This window comes from Peromyscus eremicus, chromosome 6 (genome assembly GCF_949786415.1).
Source record: "Peromyscus eremicus chromosome 6, PerEre_H2_v1, whole genome shotgun sequence".
Classification (NCBI taxonomy): Eukaryota; Metazoa; Chordata; class Mammalia; order Rodentia; family Cricetidae; genus Peromyscus; species Peromyscus eremicus.
In genome coordinates, this window is record NC_081421.1 from 113,362,247 (window position 1) to 113,377,319 (window position 15,073).

Here is a 15,073-nt window from a genome sequence, read left to right on the forward strand (position 1 = left end):
ACAGAAAGGTGACAAGGAGTGACTTCAGAACATGCCCTCTTCAGTAAATGCATCACCTTAGATTCCTAAACGTCCACAAAGACTCTGGAGTTAAACTGCACCGTTTTTCATTCTCAAGTTGAGAAATCTCCTGAGGCCTTCCCGTCAGCATATCCCTCACTCCTATCAAACAGTTGAGTCATTTCTTCCTGTTCAGTGTTTTTTACTTTCTTTTTATAAAGTTTTTTTTTTCAAATTATTGCTATTAAGAGATTTTCCATTCATTTTTACATACCAACCACAGATTCCCCTCTCCTCCCTCCTCCTGTCCCCCAGCCTTCCCTTTTAACCCAACCCCTGCTTCCCACATCCTCCATGTAAGGTCTCCCATGGGAAGTCCGCAGAGCCTGGTACATTCATATGAGCCTTCCCTCCAGCACCAAGGCTGGGCAAAATGTCCCACCATAGGCACTAGGCTCCAAAAAGGTGGCTCATGCACCAAGGATGGGCCCCGATCCCAATGCCTGCCCACCCCCCGAAACAGTTCAAGCTAAACAACTGTCTCGCCTATTCAGAGAGCCTAGTCCAATTCCACAGGGGACTCCTCAGCGATTGGTCCACAGTTCATGCGTTTCCAATAGTTTGGCTGGTCTTCTCTGTACATTTTCCTATTATGATCTTGATGTCCCTTGCTCATAGAATCCCTCCTTCTCTCTTATTGACTGGACTCCTGGGATTGGCCTTGCAACTGGCCATGGATCTCTTCATCTGCTTTCATCAGTCACTGGATGAGGGCTCTATGATAACAGGTAGGGTATCTGATCACCAGAGTAGGCCAGTTCATTCTGAGTGAGGTAACCCAGACTCAGAAGGACAAACATGGTATGTGCTCACTCATAAGTGGATACTAGATGTAAAGCAAAGGATAACCTGACTGCAACCCACAGCTCCAGGGAGGCTAGCTAGCAGGTAGGACCCTAGGAAGGACACATGGATCGCCCAGTGAAGGAGAAATAGATGAGATTTACATGAGCAAACTGGGGGGGAGAGGGGATAATGGAAGGCAAGGGATGGGGCATGAGAACATAAGGGAACGGGAGGTTCGAGCTGGAACAGGAACAGAGTGGGAGAGCAAGGAAAGAGATACCATGATAAATGAAGACATTACAGGAACAGAGAGAAACAGAGTGCTAGGGAAGTTCCCAGGAAGATGACTCCACCTTAGACTACTGGCAATAGCTGACCGTGTTTTTACTTTCACTTTCATCTTCCTAAGCACTGCTCTTTTATCAAGCTAACTCCTCATAAGTTCTCTGGTGAAAATCGGGAACTTCCCAGGCTATTGCAGAGGGCGGGGACATCACAGGGCTTGTGAGAGAGGACTTAGCACTCTCCAGCCAGACTCACAAGAGAAGCCAACAGCATTCAGCACTTCACAGGGGCTGCTTTCTTTAAGACTGAAGGACATTGCTTCAGGTAAGACAGAGGTATGGGTGGGAAAGGCCTTACCAGCCTGCTGCTTTACCCTGAAAAGACCTCTCCAACGGAGGCTGAAACTGAGACAGACAAGTGGGACAGATCACTTGAAACACAGGGTTGTTGACAGAGGTAGCTTTCACTCTTAGAGTCCCAGTCCCTATTATGGAGAATTTATTAGGCTCTGGTAAGGGAGAATGCAGAGTGTGAGTTTTTGAAGGTTGACGTTACTTTCTTGGTGCCATTTTACATCATCTTTACTGTCTAATGACAAAATCTTTACTCAGACAAAATCCCTCTACTTGTTGCCAATGCCAGCCTATTGGTAAAGTAAGTTAGGCTGCTTGGAGTTTCTAAAAAGAGACAAATCCCCCATTGATAATTTAGGAAGTTATAAAACCCTTGTGTGTTTTTAATATGTATGTGTATTCATTCTTTGAGAATTTCATACACATAATGTGTTTTTGACTGTGTATAATCCCTACTCTTTCCTCCTTCTCCTCCACCCCGCCCCCCAGCTCTGTTCTCTTCCCAATCTCATTTCCTCATTGAGTCAAGTTATTGCAGGTCATTTGGGCATGGGCATAAGGCCATCTAGTGGAGTCTGGGTAGATTACCAGAGGCCATATCACTGAAGAAAACCAGTCCTCTTTCCCCCAGCAGTCATCAACTGCTCATAGCTCCTAAGTTAGGATGGGGCTTCCTGAGCCTTTCACCCATCCATGGTGGAATTTTATGCAGGTTTTCTTTTTTTTGTTTGTTTGTTTTTGTTTTTGAGACAGGGTTTGTCTCTGTAGCTCTAGTTGTCCTGGAACTTGCTCTGTCGTCCAGGCTGGCCTCAAACTCAGAAATCCACCTGCCTCTGCATCCCAAGGGCTGGGATTAAAGATGAGCACCACCACTGCCCGGCTTTACACAGGTTTGCTATAGCAGCCACAGCTGCTGGGACTTCATCAGTTCAAGACCCTATCATGTTCTAGAAGACACTGTTTCACCTTGAAGGAATAAATGTACTCAGTGTGATATTTTTGTTATAAGTACCACTGTGCCCTGAAAGGAACCAGAGCTTTAGAAGGAATGCTCAACTCTAGGGCAGCACAGGAAAAATATGTGCTGGCTCTGAAAAAAAATCTGTGGTGGAGTGTCTAGAGCCATCCCCTGAGATGGGCAGGCCCCAGCAGAGGATGTAAGAAGTTGGTGGGGGACAGAGGTGAGCCAGGCCATGGTGGTGGTGAGAATCTTGCAGCCTGACAGACTAGAAGCCAGAGTGCTTCTTTATTTATGCAGAATTTAGTAAACAGGGATACATTTATGATGTTCCAAAACATAGATCATGTCATTTTTGGTTTTGAACAAGTGTTTTACTTCCCCTTGCTCATCTTTTATTCATCATTAATAAACTATGACAGAACAGAGTTATCATTTCCAATCATTTTCCCTCAAGTTTTGACATCATTAATAAACAGAGTTATCAGTTTTTACTCATTAACCCCATAACCCAATTTTTAAGAAACTGGAGGCATTTGACAGCCTATTCTCAGGCCAGTAGCTTTTGTGGCTACAAGAACACTATCCCTAATAAAAATCCCCCAAGTATGCAACAGGTGGAGATGAAAACCAAAGATGGCATGGTGGCCATCATGTGGCTCAGCTTTGCTGGATCTTTGTCAAGCAGCTGTGCTGGCTTTATGACTTTTGCTGTTCCCATCACATATGTCTGTGGCAATGGAGGAAAGTACCACAGCACTGGGAATATGATGGAAGTCTGCCAGCCAAGCACAGGATCCAGCTGAAGGAGCTTCAGTGAACAAAGTGACAAACACTAAAATAAAGAATGATCACAAAGTACTAAGGCACACAGAATACAATAAATACTTAGGAGTCCATACTGATGCAACCAAATGAATGAATGAATGTAAGTAGGAGCAATACCCCTACTTGCTATAGACCTCCAATCAGTAAGTATGTGGCATGATAAGAGTAGCCAGTCATCTTAAGCTAATGTTATAGTAGTTAATTTATAAGCTTAGATTACTAGTAGATGCTAAAAGTAGTTACCAAAGCCCATGAAGTATGATAAAGTTAGATGTGCTGTGTTTTAAAAGTGTCTCTCCAAATGGCAACTTTAAAATTTTCTCCATGTTTTTGTTTTCACACTTAAAAAAATGTTTAATTGGTGTACAATGTAATGGGTTTCATTAGGACATATTAACCAATGTATATTATTGTTTCTCACTCATATTTGCTTCCCCAGTATACCCCATACCTCCTTACCTCAATTCCCTGGTACCTTTCCTCTCCCCAAATAGTTCCTATCAGGCTTTTATGGAACATTGTGTGTGGTGTGTGTGTGTGTATGTACACATGCATGCATCTAAGAGTATATGTGTGCTACTGTGCCTTGCTTTCTCCTGTCATACTTTTTCTCTTTATTCATCCATCACTATCTCTCTCTTCCCTGTGGAATTCTTCCTTCTTTCTCATTCTTGCTCTTCTGACTTCATATGTGTCTGAACATATGTTTATAAATATACATTTAACTATATATTTAAATTTAGATTTTATGTATGAGACAAAATAGACAAGGCTTCTTCTGCTGAATCTGGCTTATTTTGCTTAACATAGTGATCTGCAGTTCCATCCATTATTCCTGCAAATGATATAACTTCATCCTTCCTTATGGCTGAATAAAACTCCACTGGGTGTACATACTATGCTTTAATTTTTCCATTCATTTGTTGATGCACAGCTAGACCAGTTCCATAATGCTGCTTCAATGAAATGAAGATGCAAATGTCTTTGCCTTATAATCCTTCAGACACACACATATATGTGTGTGTATATACATACATATATATTCATACATACATACATACATACATACATATACATACATACATATCTGGGGGTGGTAGTTCCAAGTTTTTTGAGAAACCTCCATACTGCTTTCCACCATGGCTGCCCACTTTACATTTCCACCAGCAATACGTAAGGGTTCTCTTTCCCACACCCTGGGAAACACTTGTTATTTTTGTCTTTATGCTACACATTCTCAGTGGCATGAGAGGGAACCTTGATACATTTTTAACCTGTGTTTCCATGTAACTAAAATTTTAGACATTTTTCTAAATATTCATTTACTGTTTGAGTGGTAATTTTTATTACAAAACAGTAGTAGTTCTTGGCAGGTAGCCCCTTAACCAAGAGACCACATTCAAAAGAGTATTATCAGAGCAAGTCATATTAGAATCATTAATCCTTTGGAGATTGCTGAATATCAGTCCTATGATATTCTTGCACAGTGTGTACCAATATAATTTTAAACTCTCATTAAGAAAATAACTAAAAAAATAACTGAGGGGTACTCTACCATATATCTGCAATACACTATTCTAGGATCTAAAGCAATGAAGGATAAAGAAAGAATAAGGATCTACTGAAGATAAGAGGAAGCTGAAGAGATGTGAGGATAAGTGAGGGATCTTGGATTAGATCACAAAGCAGAAAAAGGACATTAGTAAAAATGTTATTTAAGTAAAGAGGAGGTATAATGTATGCAGCTTCATTAAAGGTGTTGTAGAAATGCCAAAAGCCTAGTCAGTTACTACACTGATTGTATGTAAGATACTAGGATTGGACAAAGCTGGGGAAATGTTATATTCGGCCTTTTGAATCCACTATATAACTTTTCTGGTTATTTATGGATCTCAGATTAGTTGTATTTAACTAGGGAGTAGTGGGCCAACCTATAGGACAACCATAAAGAACCCAGAATTTTTAGAAGTGTACCAAGAACACATTTCTAAGAAGGAAAATTTTAGTACATACTATTATTGTTCCTCTCACTGACTAGAAATTGTTGTCCAATTACTATCTCCTTAGAGACAAAAGAACACACGGGACATGGCCTCGGAGATCCACATGCTGGAGCCCATGTGCCTCATTGAAAACACTGAGGAGCAGCTCATGGTCAACCAGGAGGCCCTGGGGATCCTGTCGGCCATCAAGCAGCCAGTGGTGGTGGTGGCGATTGTGGGCCTCTACCGCACAGGCAAATCCTACTTGATGAACAAGCTAGCTGGGAAGAAAACAGGTAAGTGCCACCAAGACAGCTGTGCTTGGTCCTTTCTGTTCACCCACATAGCCCTCATCCTAAAAACAATGTGAGGAAGGAACACCAGAGAGAAGGAATGAATATGAAAGTGTAATGTCTATCCACCCGGGGAGTTTCTCTTTGTTGAATTATCCTCTACTCACCGCTTCTTTAAACAGCACCTTTGTTTTCCAATTTAATGTTATAGGTGTATTTTAGAGAAAGAACAAATACATTCATTGAGAAAGTTAAAATACTTAATGATGAATTATCAAACATTTATTAGATTATCCACATAGGAGGGACAAATGTCTAGCTCTATGGAATGAATGTATTGATCAGTATTAGACATTACAAATCCCCTAATTCTAGGGTAGAAATTAAAATCAATAATTGAAGTTGTTTTACTCTGTCAAATATAACTATATTAGTTTTCATCTCAACATCAGGAGCACCATTACGTACTCCCTGCCACATCCCATGCCCATTCTGTTTTGCAGGCTTCTCTCTGGGCTCCACAGTGCAGTCTCACACCAAGGGGATCTGGATGTGGTGTGTGCCTCATCCCCAGAATCCAGGACACACTCTAGTTCTGCTTGACACTGAGGGCCTTGAAGATGTTGAGAAGGTAAAATAAATCTTTCAGGTTCTACTTGTAGTCATCAATAGCTTACCTTGCAGTATCTGTCCCACTCCCAGATTTATGCTTCTGAATAATTAAATGAATATTCTATTTTTCAAGTTGGTCTAAGAGCCAAGAATAGTAGATCAGCATTTAGATGATAGCTAATGATACTTTAGTCTTTTTTTTTTTAATCACCAAAGATTTTGGTTGAAACTGCTAATGACACCCTGAACTTACCTGTACATTCTATAAACATGGCTGGCTATTCAATGTGGGACCATGATAAAAATATAATGTTTGCAGTTTCTCAAAAAATTGATAAAATATGTTTTAAAAGAATGGTCACTTCCACAAAGGATTACCAGCAAAAGAATCACAATGTAAGATCTGCAACTATATCTTTGTTCATGGAGAATTACATGTTACTACTCTTTCCAAGCTGAGACAAATAAAACTATTATTGAAGGACCTTACTTTCACTAGTGAAATATATGTCCTGTGAATAAAGCTTGGCATGCCTGTTTAGAGTTAGTAACTCATCAATATTATGACCTTTAAGTGTGAATGTCCTTCATGCTCTCATATACATGAGTGTACATCATCTTATTTAAATTATAGGGCATAAATTGAGCATTCATAAAATCATTGTATAGGTAGAAAGTTATTATGTAGTAGAAATGACTTACCATAATGCCATAGCTAATGGGAGATAGACAAAATCTCATCTTTGGCTACTTGAGAGGATGGACAGTCTCTTAGTCACTTTTCTTCACTCACTGACCTGCAGGGAGACAACCAGAATGACTGCTGGATCTTTGCCTTGGCAATCCTCCTCAGCAGCACCTTCATCTACAACAGCATAGGAACCATCAACCAGCAGGCCATGGACCAGCTGCAGTATCCTTTTGGTGTGGTCTAGAACAGTACTAAACCAAGGAAGGATAGCTTCATTATTTCAGAAGGTAGATAAGTAGGCAAGAACCTTAGTATTTCTAAGTCATTAACAAATCCCATTATACTCATCATGTGATTTTGCCTGTTTTCACTACAAGTTTAAACTTCTTAAGTCATACTCTGCCATTGACATAGTGGCACACTGTTGAGAACATCACTATCTAGCTGAATATCCTGCATTTGTTCAAATCCTCAACATGATTTAGAATCCATGGTCTCACTATTATCATTATCTCTAAATATTACTTATCTCCTGACTAACCACTGAATGCTATAGGTAATATTTATCCTGCAATCTCACCACAGGATCTGAGACAATGATTGCTTTTTTTAATTTTTATTTTTTTATTATTAAATTTTTTTTCATTCATTTTACACACCAATCAAAGATCCTCCTCTTTGCTCCTCCTGCCCCTTTAGCCTCCCACTCCCAACCCATCCCCCACTCCCACCCACAAGAAGGCAAGGTCTCCCATGGGGAGGCACATCCAGTAGAGGCAAGTCCAAGCCCTTCCCCTTGCCTCAAGACTGCATGAGGTGTCCCATCATAGATATTAGGCTCCAAAAAGCCGGTTCATGCACCAGAGATGAATTCTGATCCTACCACCAGGGGTTCCCAAAGCAGATCAACCTACACAACTATCTGGCCATGCAGAGGGCCTAGTCCAGTCCCATGTAGGATCCCCAGCCATTGATCCAACTTTCATGAGTTCCCACTAGTTTGGTTTGGTCATCTCTGCAGGTTTCTCCATCATGATCTTGATACACTTGCTCATAAAATCTTTCTTTTCTCTCTTTGACTGGACTCCTGGAGTTCTGCCTGGTGTTTAGCTGTGGATCTCTGCATCTGCCTCCATCAGTCATTGGAGAAAAGCTCTGTGATGACAGTTAGGGTATTCACTAGTCTGATCACTGGGATAAGCCAGTTCAGTTCAGGCACCCTCTCCAATATTTCTAGTAGGCCAAGCTGGGGTCATCCTTGGGGATTCCTGGCAATTTCCCTAGCCCTGGGTTTCTATCTAGGTGATTGCTTTTTGGCCTGTACCTCCAGTGTCAGTCATTTCTGTTTCTCCAATCTATAGCTCACAGTCACTTTTTCATTCTTCTGCCATTGGAAAGATGACCTCCTCTGAAGCCCAGGCTCTCAGATCACATCATCTTTCTTTGTAGTCTTTTATCAGCCCCCTAGTCCACACAGCCTTCTTTTGCTGAAGATTTTAATCCCTACTGTTCAGAGACTGGTAACCAATAGACACTGGTTTTCACGATTCTCTCCCAGTTCTTTCTCCTTATATCCTTTACTTCTACCTTTCCAATTACCTTTCTACGTCATTATCAATGCTGTCAGCATTTCTATGAACTTAACTTTGGGTATCATACTGTATTCTTTTTTATATCACTATGCTCAATCTGAAGTCATATTATCTCATCTCACAGTAGCATTTCAAAAATCAGTTCTCTTCTCTTCTGAACCACTTGGTTCTTGCATCTACAACTTCATAACTTTCTAATATTCTTTTTTTCTCTGGCAAACCGTTCCATTTCCTTTGTGTACTCTGAATATCACAGCTCCTTAGTTACTGTACTTTTTCTCTTCATTCTCTACTCTTAGTCTCTAGGCAATATCATTCTGTCTGAAGGGCTTCTGTGCACCTATGTTTCAGTCACCATCAAATATCTATTTACAACTGTGACTGAATTCAAAATTTTACATCTTTACATAGATGTTTAAGAGATGATTTAATCTCTGATATTTCCCCAATCTTTCTCATTGTAGTAAATTCCCACATGTTCCACAAAGTTGCTCTGATCAAAATCTTAGAAATTATCTTGATCGTTTCCCTCATATCCTAGAAAGCATTAGTTCACATGTTTTAAACTCCATCAGCAAAGCTACTTCCCTAGACAGACCTCCTTATCCTCTCTCCATTGTCTCTAGTCTGAGCTTTCCTTGTTCTCTCTCAAAGACCAAGCTACACTTTGACAGTCTTGACAGCCATTTGGAATCCTGGCAATGTGATCTTTTGAAATACCATCATATCTACCTCCTCTATGTTCGAAATCCACCACTAGCTTCCTACTTAGTAGAAAACAAACTTGAAACTTCTTACTTTGCCCTTTAAAACTTGGATGTCCTGACACTTATTTCTTTAGCACTTGTACTGTATGCACTGGAGCTCATATACATGTCAGATACACTCATGTTTTTATATCAAAGAGTTTCTGACTACTATCTGAAATGTTCTCCAAGTAGAAGTTTCAAAGGTTTCATTTGTATGTATTTGTGAAAATGAAGTGCTTGCTAAGACCAGAGGTATCGTGTTTCCTGAAACTTGAATCTGGAAACTGAACTCAGGTTCTCTGCAGGAACATTAACTGCTCGTAACCACTGAGCCATCTCTCCAGCTTCTCCACTGGAGCTTTCATGGATGACTCCTCTAATTCTTTTAGATTTCTGCTAATCAAGGACCTCAGAAAGCACACGAAGTTCTTTGAATAACCAGAAATACACAATTATTCTCTAGTCTTTAGGCTAAGGCCTTTTGCTACATCAAAATGGTAGTAAATATCTGAGATTTTAAAATATTTTATTTACTTGTTTTTGTTTCTGAATTCATCTGTTACAATGTAAGCTCTATGATGGTAGTGTCCTTTTATTTATCTTAAAAATTATTCCCTGGGACTGTGTCTGATTCATAGCAGAGGCTCAATAGATATTTGCAAATGATTGAATTCTGTGAATGATTGAATTCTGTGAATGATTGAATTCTATGTATGAATGAACTAATGTCCTAGTTTCCTTTCTGTTGCTGTGGTGAACATTATGACCCAAAGCAACCTGCAGATGAAAGGGTTTGTTTGGTTTACATGTTACAATCTACCACCAAGGGAAGCCAAGACAGAAATCGAGAGACAGAGACTAGAGCAGAGGCCTAGAAGGATCTCCGCTCAATGACTTGCTTCTTGTGGCTTGCTCGGCTACTTTTCTTATATAGCCAGCGACCACCTATCTACGGATGGCACCACACACTGTGGCCTGGGCCTTCTTGTATTAATTAATGATTGAGAAAATGTCCCCCCAGACATGTCCACAGTTCAGATAATTATTCTTCTCATGGATCTCCAGTTGTGTCAAGTTGATAAAAACTAACCACACAGCTAAAAAACAAAAACAAAACAAAACAAAACAAAACGGATGCAGAGATCCACGGCCACGCCCCAGGTGGAGCTCCGGGAGTCCAATCGGCGAGAAAGAGGAGGGATTGTATGAGCGAGAATTGTTGAGACCATGATTGGAAAAAGCACAGGGACAAATAGCCAAACTAGTGGAAACACATGAACTATGAACCAATAGCTGAGGAGCCCTCAACTGGATCAGGCCCTCTGGATAAGTGAGACAGTTGATTAACTTGAATGGTTTGGGAGGCCCCCAGGCAATGGGACCAGGACCTGTCCTTAGTGCATGAGCTGGCTGTTTGGAACCTGGGGCCTATGCAGGAACACTTTGCTCAGCCTGGGCGAAGGGAGGAGGGGACTGGACCTGCCTCGATTGAATTTACCAGGCTGAGCTGAATCCCCAGGGGAGTCCTTGCCCTGGAGGAGATGGGAATAGGGGGTGGGCTGGGGGAGGGTTGGGGGGGGGCCTGGAAGAGGGAGGACAAGGGAATCCATGGCTGATATGTAAAATTAAATTAAATTATAAAATAAATTAAAAAAACATTAATATGGGGAGGCACTAGTTGAATATTTATCATAAAAGGATAAACCTGTTTTTATTGTTTTCTTAATTTAACATCTCAGCTATGTGACAGAGCTAACTGATCTTATCAAATCAAAGTCATTACCTGAGCAGGATGGGGTAGACGACTCAGCTAACTTCGTAGGCTTCTTTCCAACATTTGTGTGGGCTCTGAGAGATTTCTCCCTGGAGCTAGAAGCTAATGGAAAACCCATCACTGCTGATGAATACCTAGAACGTTCACTGACCCTGAAAAAAGGTACCTGGGCTTGGTGGAATGTTCTGATATAAAGAGAAAACAGTTTCATAAATGTCATTTCTGCACTGTTGACAAAGCTCTTGATTTTGTAGCTGTGTTTTCCTGACAGTTGTTATGGGAAATGAAACACAGCTTCACTGAATCTTTTGGACTCTATGTGAAATTTCACAAGCTACGTCTTCTTAGAAAAGGGTGTTTTCTTTCTCCTTCCTTTAAGTTTGTATAGCTCATTCTGTATTAGTTGTTTTCCAGCTTACATAGGCGTTGTGGAAGTTACGGAATTGGAAGTGTCATATATTGAAGTAATTCATTTGAAGTTTGCTATATCTAATTTTCATTTTTGCAGGATCTGATATGAAAATTAAAAGCTTTAATGAGCCTCGGCTATGCATCAGGAAGTTCTTCCCAAAGAGGAGGTGCTTTGTCTTTGACAGGCCTGCTCAGAGGAAGTATCTTTCCAAACTAGAGACACTTAGAGAGGAAGACCTGAGTGATGAATTTGTGGAACAAGTTGCAGAATTCACCTCATACATCTTCAGCTCTTCTGATGTCAAGACTCTGTCTGGTGGCATAATAGTCAATGGGCCACGTAAGTCATCCCCTCTACTTCCTACCTGGCCTTCTGTTCTGCTCATTGTAGGATACTTCACTGAAAATGTAATGCATGTATCACATGATGGAATTTACTTTGGAACTAAAGCCATTTCTGACCATCTCAAATCTGTAATAGCAAAAGGGAAAGAGAGAGAAACTAACTAGAATCTAATTCAACCTAGAAGCCTTTCCCCTCACTTGTTTTTTCCACTTATAAAAAGGATTACTGAAAGTCAGAAAAATGAAAATACCATGTTTATGGAGTTTGTCACTAAGGGCTACAACTTTCACGTAAAAACAAAATGTTTACTAATGACTTTAAAAAGCCAAGTATTGGGTCTAATGAGGGGTAAAGAGATGTGGTTTCTATCTTCCTTCCAGCACAATACAACCAAAAGACACATTAGAAGTAAACAAAAAAAAAAAACAAAATTCATAGTGATAAGTAATATTTCACATAATTAATAAAAAATAAGGAGTTGCTACATGGGAGCCAGAGGTCTAAGCAAGTGGGACGTAAGTCCATGGGGGCTGAGAACACACTGGTTTTTTAAGCTGAGTAAGGTGAGAAGTTGAAATGGGTAAGAGTTACCCAGAAGGACAGAGGGTAATACCTGAGGTACTAAGGTAACAGAAGAAGGGCCAAAGCAGGATACAACTTTCTGACTTCAAGAAAGTAAGAGTCAAGTGACTGAAAGAAGAGAGTGGATGAGAGAATCCCCCATTGGAGAAGTGTGGAATGGTGATGTCCCGAAAAGACGGGAACATGATTTAAGGAAATTTCAGTTGGTTCTAAACTCTATGGGGGATTTGGAAGGCAGGAATTCTGGAGGACAAGGTAAAGTTTTCTGGTTTAATGTGTAACTCTCTTGAGTACTGTGTATACAATATACTGTGCTGCTATAAAAGGGCAAAACAGATTCCTGGAGTGTGATGCTTTCAATCAACCTAGATGGTTTGCTCATCTACTTACAGCTTTGTGGGGGAATGTCTGGGTTGATCCCTTTTTACAGACTAGAGACAGGACTAGAAAGATGCACTTTAAAAACAATAACAACAAAACCAGAAAAAAAGAAAAGCTGACACTTTGGCTTTAAAAAAAAGTCAATGAAGAATAAAAGGGTTTAGGCTGAGAGGAAAGAAAAACAGTGAGAAGAGAGAGAAGAAGGGTAATAAAGGAATAAGATTTGATATCACAACTCTCCTCCCCTAATACTAGAAGCCACTAAATTAAACATCTATCTTTGGAACAAATGAAGGAGAATGAAAAAGAGGATTTAATATTCTCTGGATCTTAAAGTTAATAAGTTAGTATAATGCTATTCTTTGTTAGAGGATCCTGAAAGCTGTAGAGTGCTCTTTCTACCAACTGACAGCCAATTTCTTAACTTTTTTGGTAGGTTTACAGAGCTTGGTGCTGACCTATGTCAATGCCATCAGAAGTGGAGAACTACCCTGCATGGAGAATGCTGTCCTGACTTTGGCCCAGATAGAGAACTCAGCTGCAGTGCAAAAGGCCATTGAGCACTATGAAGAACAGATGAACCAGAAGGTCCAGCTGCCCACGGAAACTCTCAAAGAGCTGCTAGACCTGCACAGGCCCATTGAGAGAGAGGCCATTGAGGTCTTCATGAAGAATTCTTTCAAGGATATAGACCAAAAGTTCCAGAGGGAATTAGGGGTAAGTGTGGTACCTGATATCATAAGACAAAGAAAAACACAGGCCTTTTCTGGGATGAGCATTGTCCTTGGTCTCCAAGACAGTGACACTCGGTGATGTGCACAGGTTTGCAATGTTTATTGAAAGATTAGATTCTGCTGGACTTTGGTCAAAAAGCATGACACTATAACTAGCCACACACACACACACACACACACACACACACACACACACACACACACCATTTTTGTTTGTTTCCCCACCCTGGAAACCATTTTTCAGTCACTGAGGGAATTAATTACACGACTACATTTACAAAGGATTATTTCATTTACTTTTTCATAATATGATATTTTTATTCCTTGAGAATTTTAAATATAATGTGTTTTTATCGTATTCACTCCTAATGTAGCTCTTACTGTCAAGAAATACTACTGCTTTTGTGCTCTCCACTAGTAATGAGAAAACAATCATAAGAATGTTTATAGATTTTTGCTGTTTGATCAGTGGTAATGGTTCTCAGATTACCAAGGCTGGTTTCACATAGGACATGTGGCTTCTTTCAGAAGTTATGGTAAAATAGGGGAGTCAATGCCAGTAAGAAATCAACTACTCTCCAACCTAAAGGATATAAGAGAGTTGATATTTAGTTACTTGCTTGATGTCATGTGGAGCAACAGCTCTTCCATTATGCTTTCCAAACACTGACATGCTTATCATATCCTCTTTAGTACTTTCATTGGCTGTGTAGTAAGAAAATACAGGGAAATATTCCTGTATTAAAGAGCATTGCATAGTCAATTACCCTTTACTGAGTGTTTCTGTAGAGTCCTGGGGCTTAATACTCTCTATCACCTTGTAGAGTCTGACAAGAAACCTCTGAGATTGGTGGTGTTACCCCACCCTTATAGACAAGGAAACTTTAGTCTACTAACGACATGTTCATGAAGCCACAAAAAAAGTGGGTTCAGGAGGCCCACACAGGCTTGCCTAGCTCTAAGTTTTATAATCTGAAGCATTCCTTAATTGGTGACTTCAGTAGATAGAGGCTTCCTGTGAAGCAGTGACTTTGCTCTGACAATATCTCTTAAGCAGGAGAACAGAGAGCAAGGTCTCTAGGAAATCAAAATTGAAAGATCAGTTTCTGCAGCCAGCACCCTCCTCAGGGGTACCTTGGATCTCACAGTGAGGTGAAGGGCATGGCCCCATTTGTGCATTCTCCAGTAGTCTGTTGTGTTATCACCCTCCTTTCAATCATCTGTGTGACTTTGTCTTTCCCCAGGACCAGCTGGTAGCAAAGCGAGATGCCTTTGTTAAGAAGAACATGGACGTGTCATCAGCTCGTTGCTCAGATTTGCTGGAAGATATTTTTGGACCTTTGGAAGAAGAAGTGAAACAGGGGACATTTTCTAAACCGGGAGGTTACTACCTCTTTCTTCAAAAGAAACAAGAGCTGGAGAAAAAGTATAACCAGGCTCCTAGAAAGGGGCTCCAGGTAAACTGAGTGGTTGGTACCATGTGAAGGTGCTTAGTGAGGAATCTCTTCCAAATGGCAGAGAGAACAAGGAAGGTGCAGTGGTGTTGGTGGAGAGTGTCCTTGTCTTACATCCATCTAGACAGAGAACCAACCTTGAGACAGATGGCAGCCTTCTCTTTGGAAGTACAACAGGACCTCTCAGAAATGCTTGTGGGAT

The 15,073-nt window shown here is 40.5% G+C and overlaps 1 protein-coding gene across 1 annotated transcript; it reads left to right on the top strand.

Annotated features, from left to right (window-relative positions):
- The first annotated feature begins 1,258 nt into the window (after positions 1-1,258).
- Positions 1,259-14,898, top strand: LOC131912742 (guanylate-binding protein 2). Its single transcript, XM_059265041.1, has 8 exons — positions 1,259-1,455; positions 5,338-5,548; positions 6,049-6,176; positions 6,961-7,070; positions 10,929-11,125; positions 11,472-11,714; positions 13,120-13,400; positions 14,662-14,898. The coding sequence occupies exons 2-8, from the start codon at positions 5,359-5,361 to the stop codon at positions 14,881-14,883; spliced, it is 1,371 nt and encodes a 456-aa protein (XP_059121024.1). The 5' UTR covers positions 1,259-1,455; positions 5,338-5,358; the 3' UTR covers positions 14,884-14,898.
- Positions 14,899-15,073: the final 175 nt, after the last annotated feature.

Bases quoted from the DNA above. Each gene is read 5' to 3' on its own strand.
- LOC131912742 (XM_059265041.1), top strand. From the start codon at position 5,359: ATGGCCTCGGAGATCCACATGCTGGAGCCCATGTGCCTCATTGAAAAC. The intron at 6,177-6,960 runs GTAAAATAAATC...ACTGACCTGCAG, and splicing joins GCCTTGAAGATGTTGAGAAG to GGAGACAACCAGAATGACTG. The intron at 11,715-13,119 runs GTAAGTCATCCC...CTTTTTTGGTAG, and splicing joins CATAATAGTCAATGGGCCAC to GTTTACAGAGCTTGGTGCTG.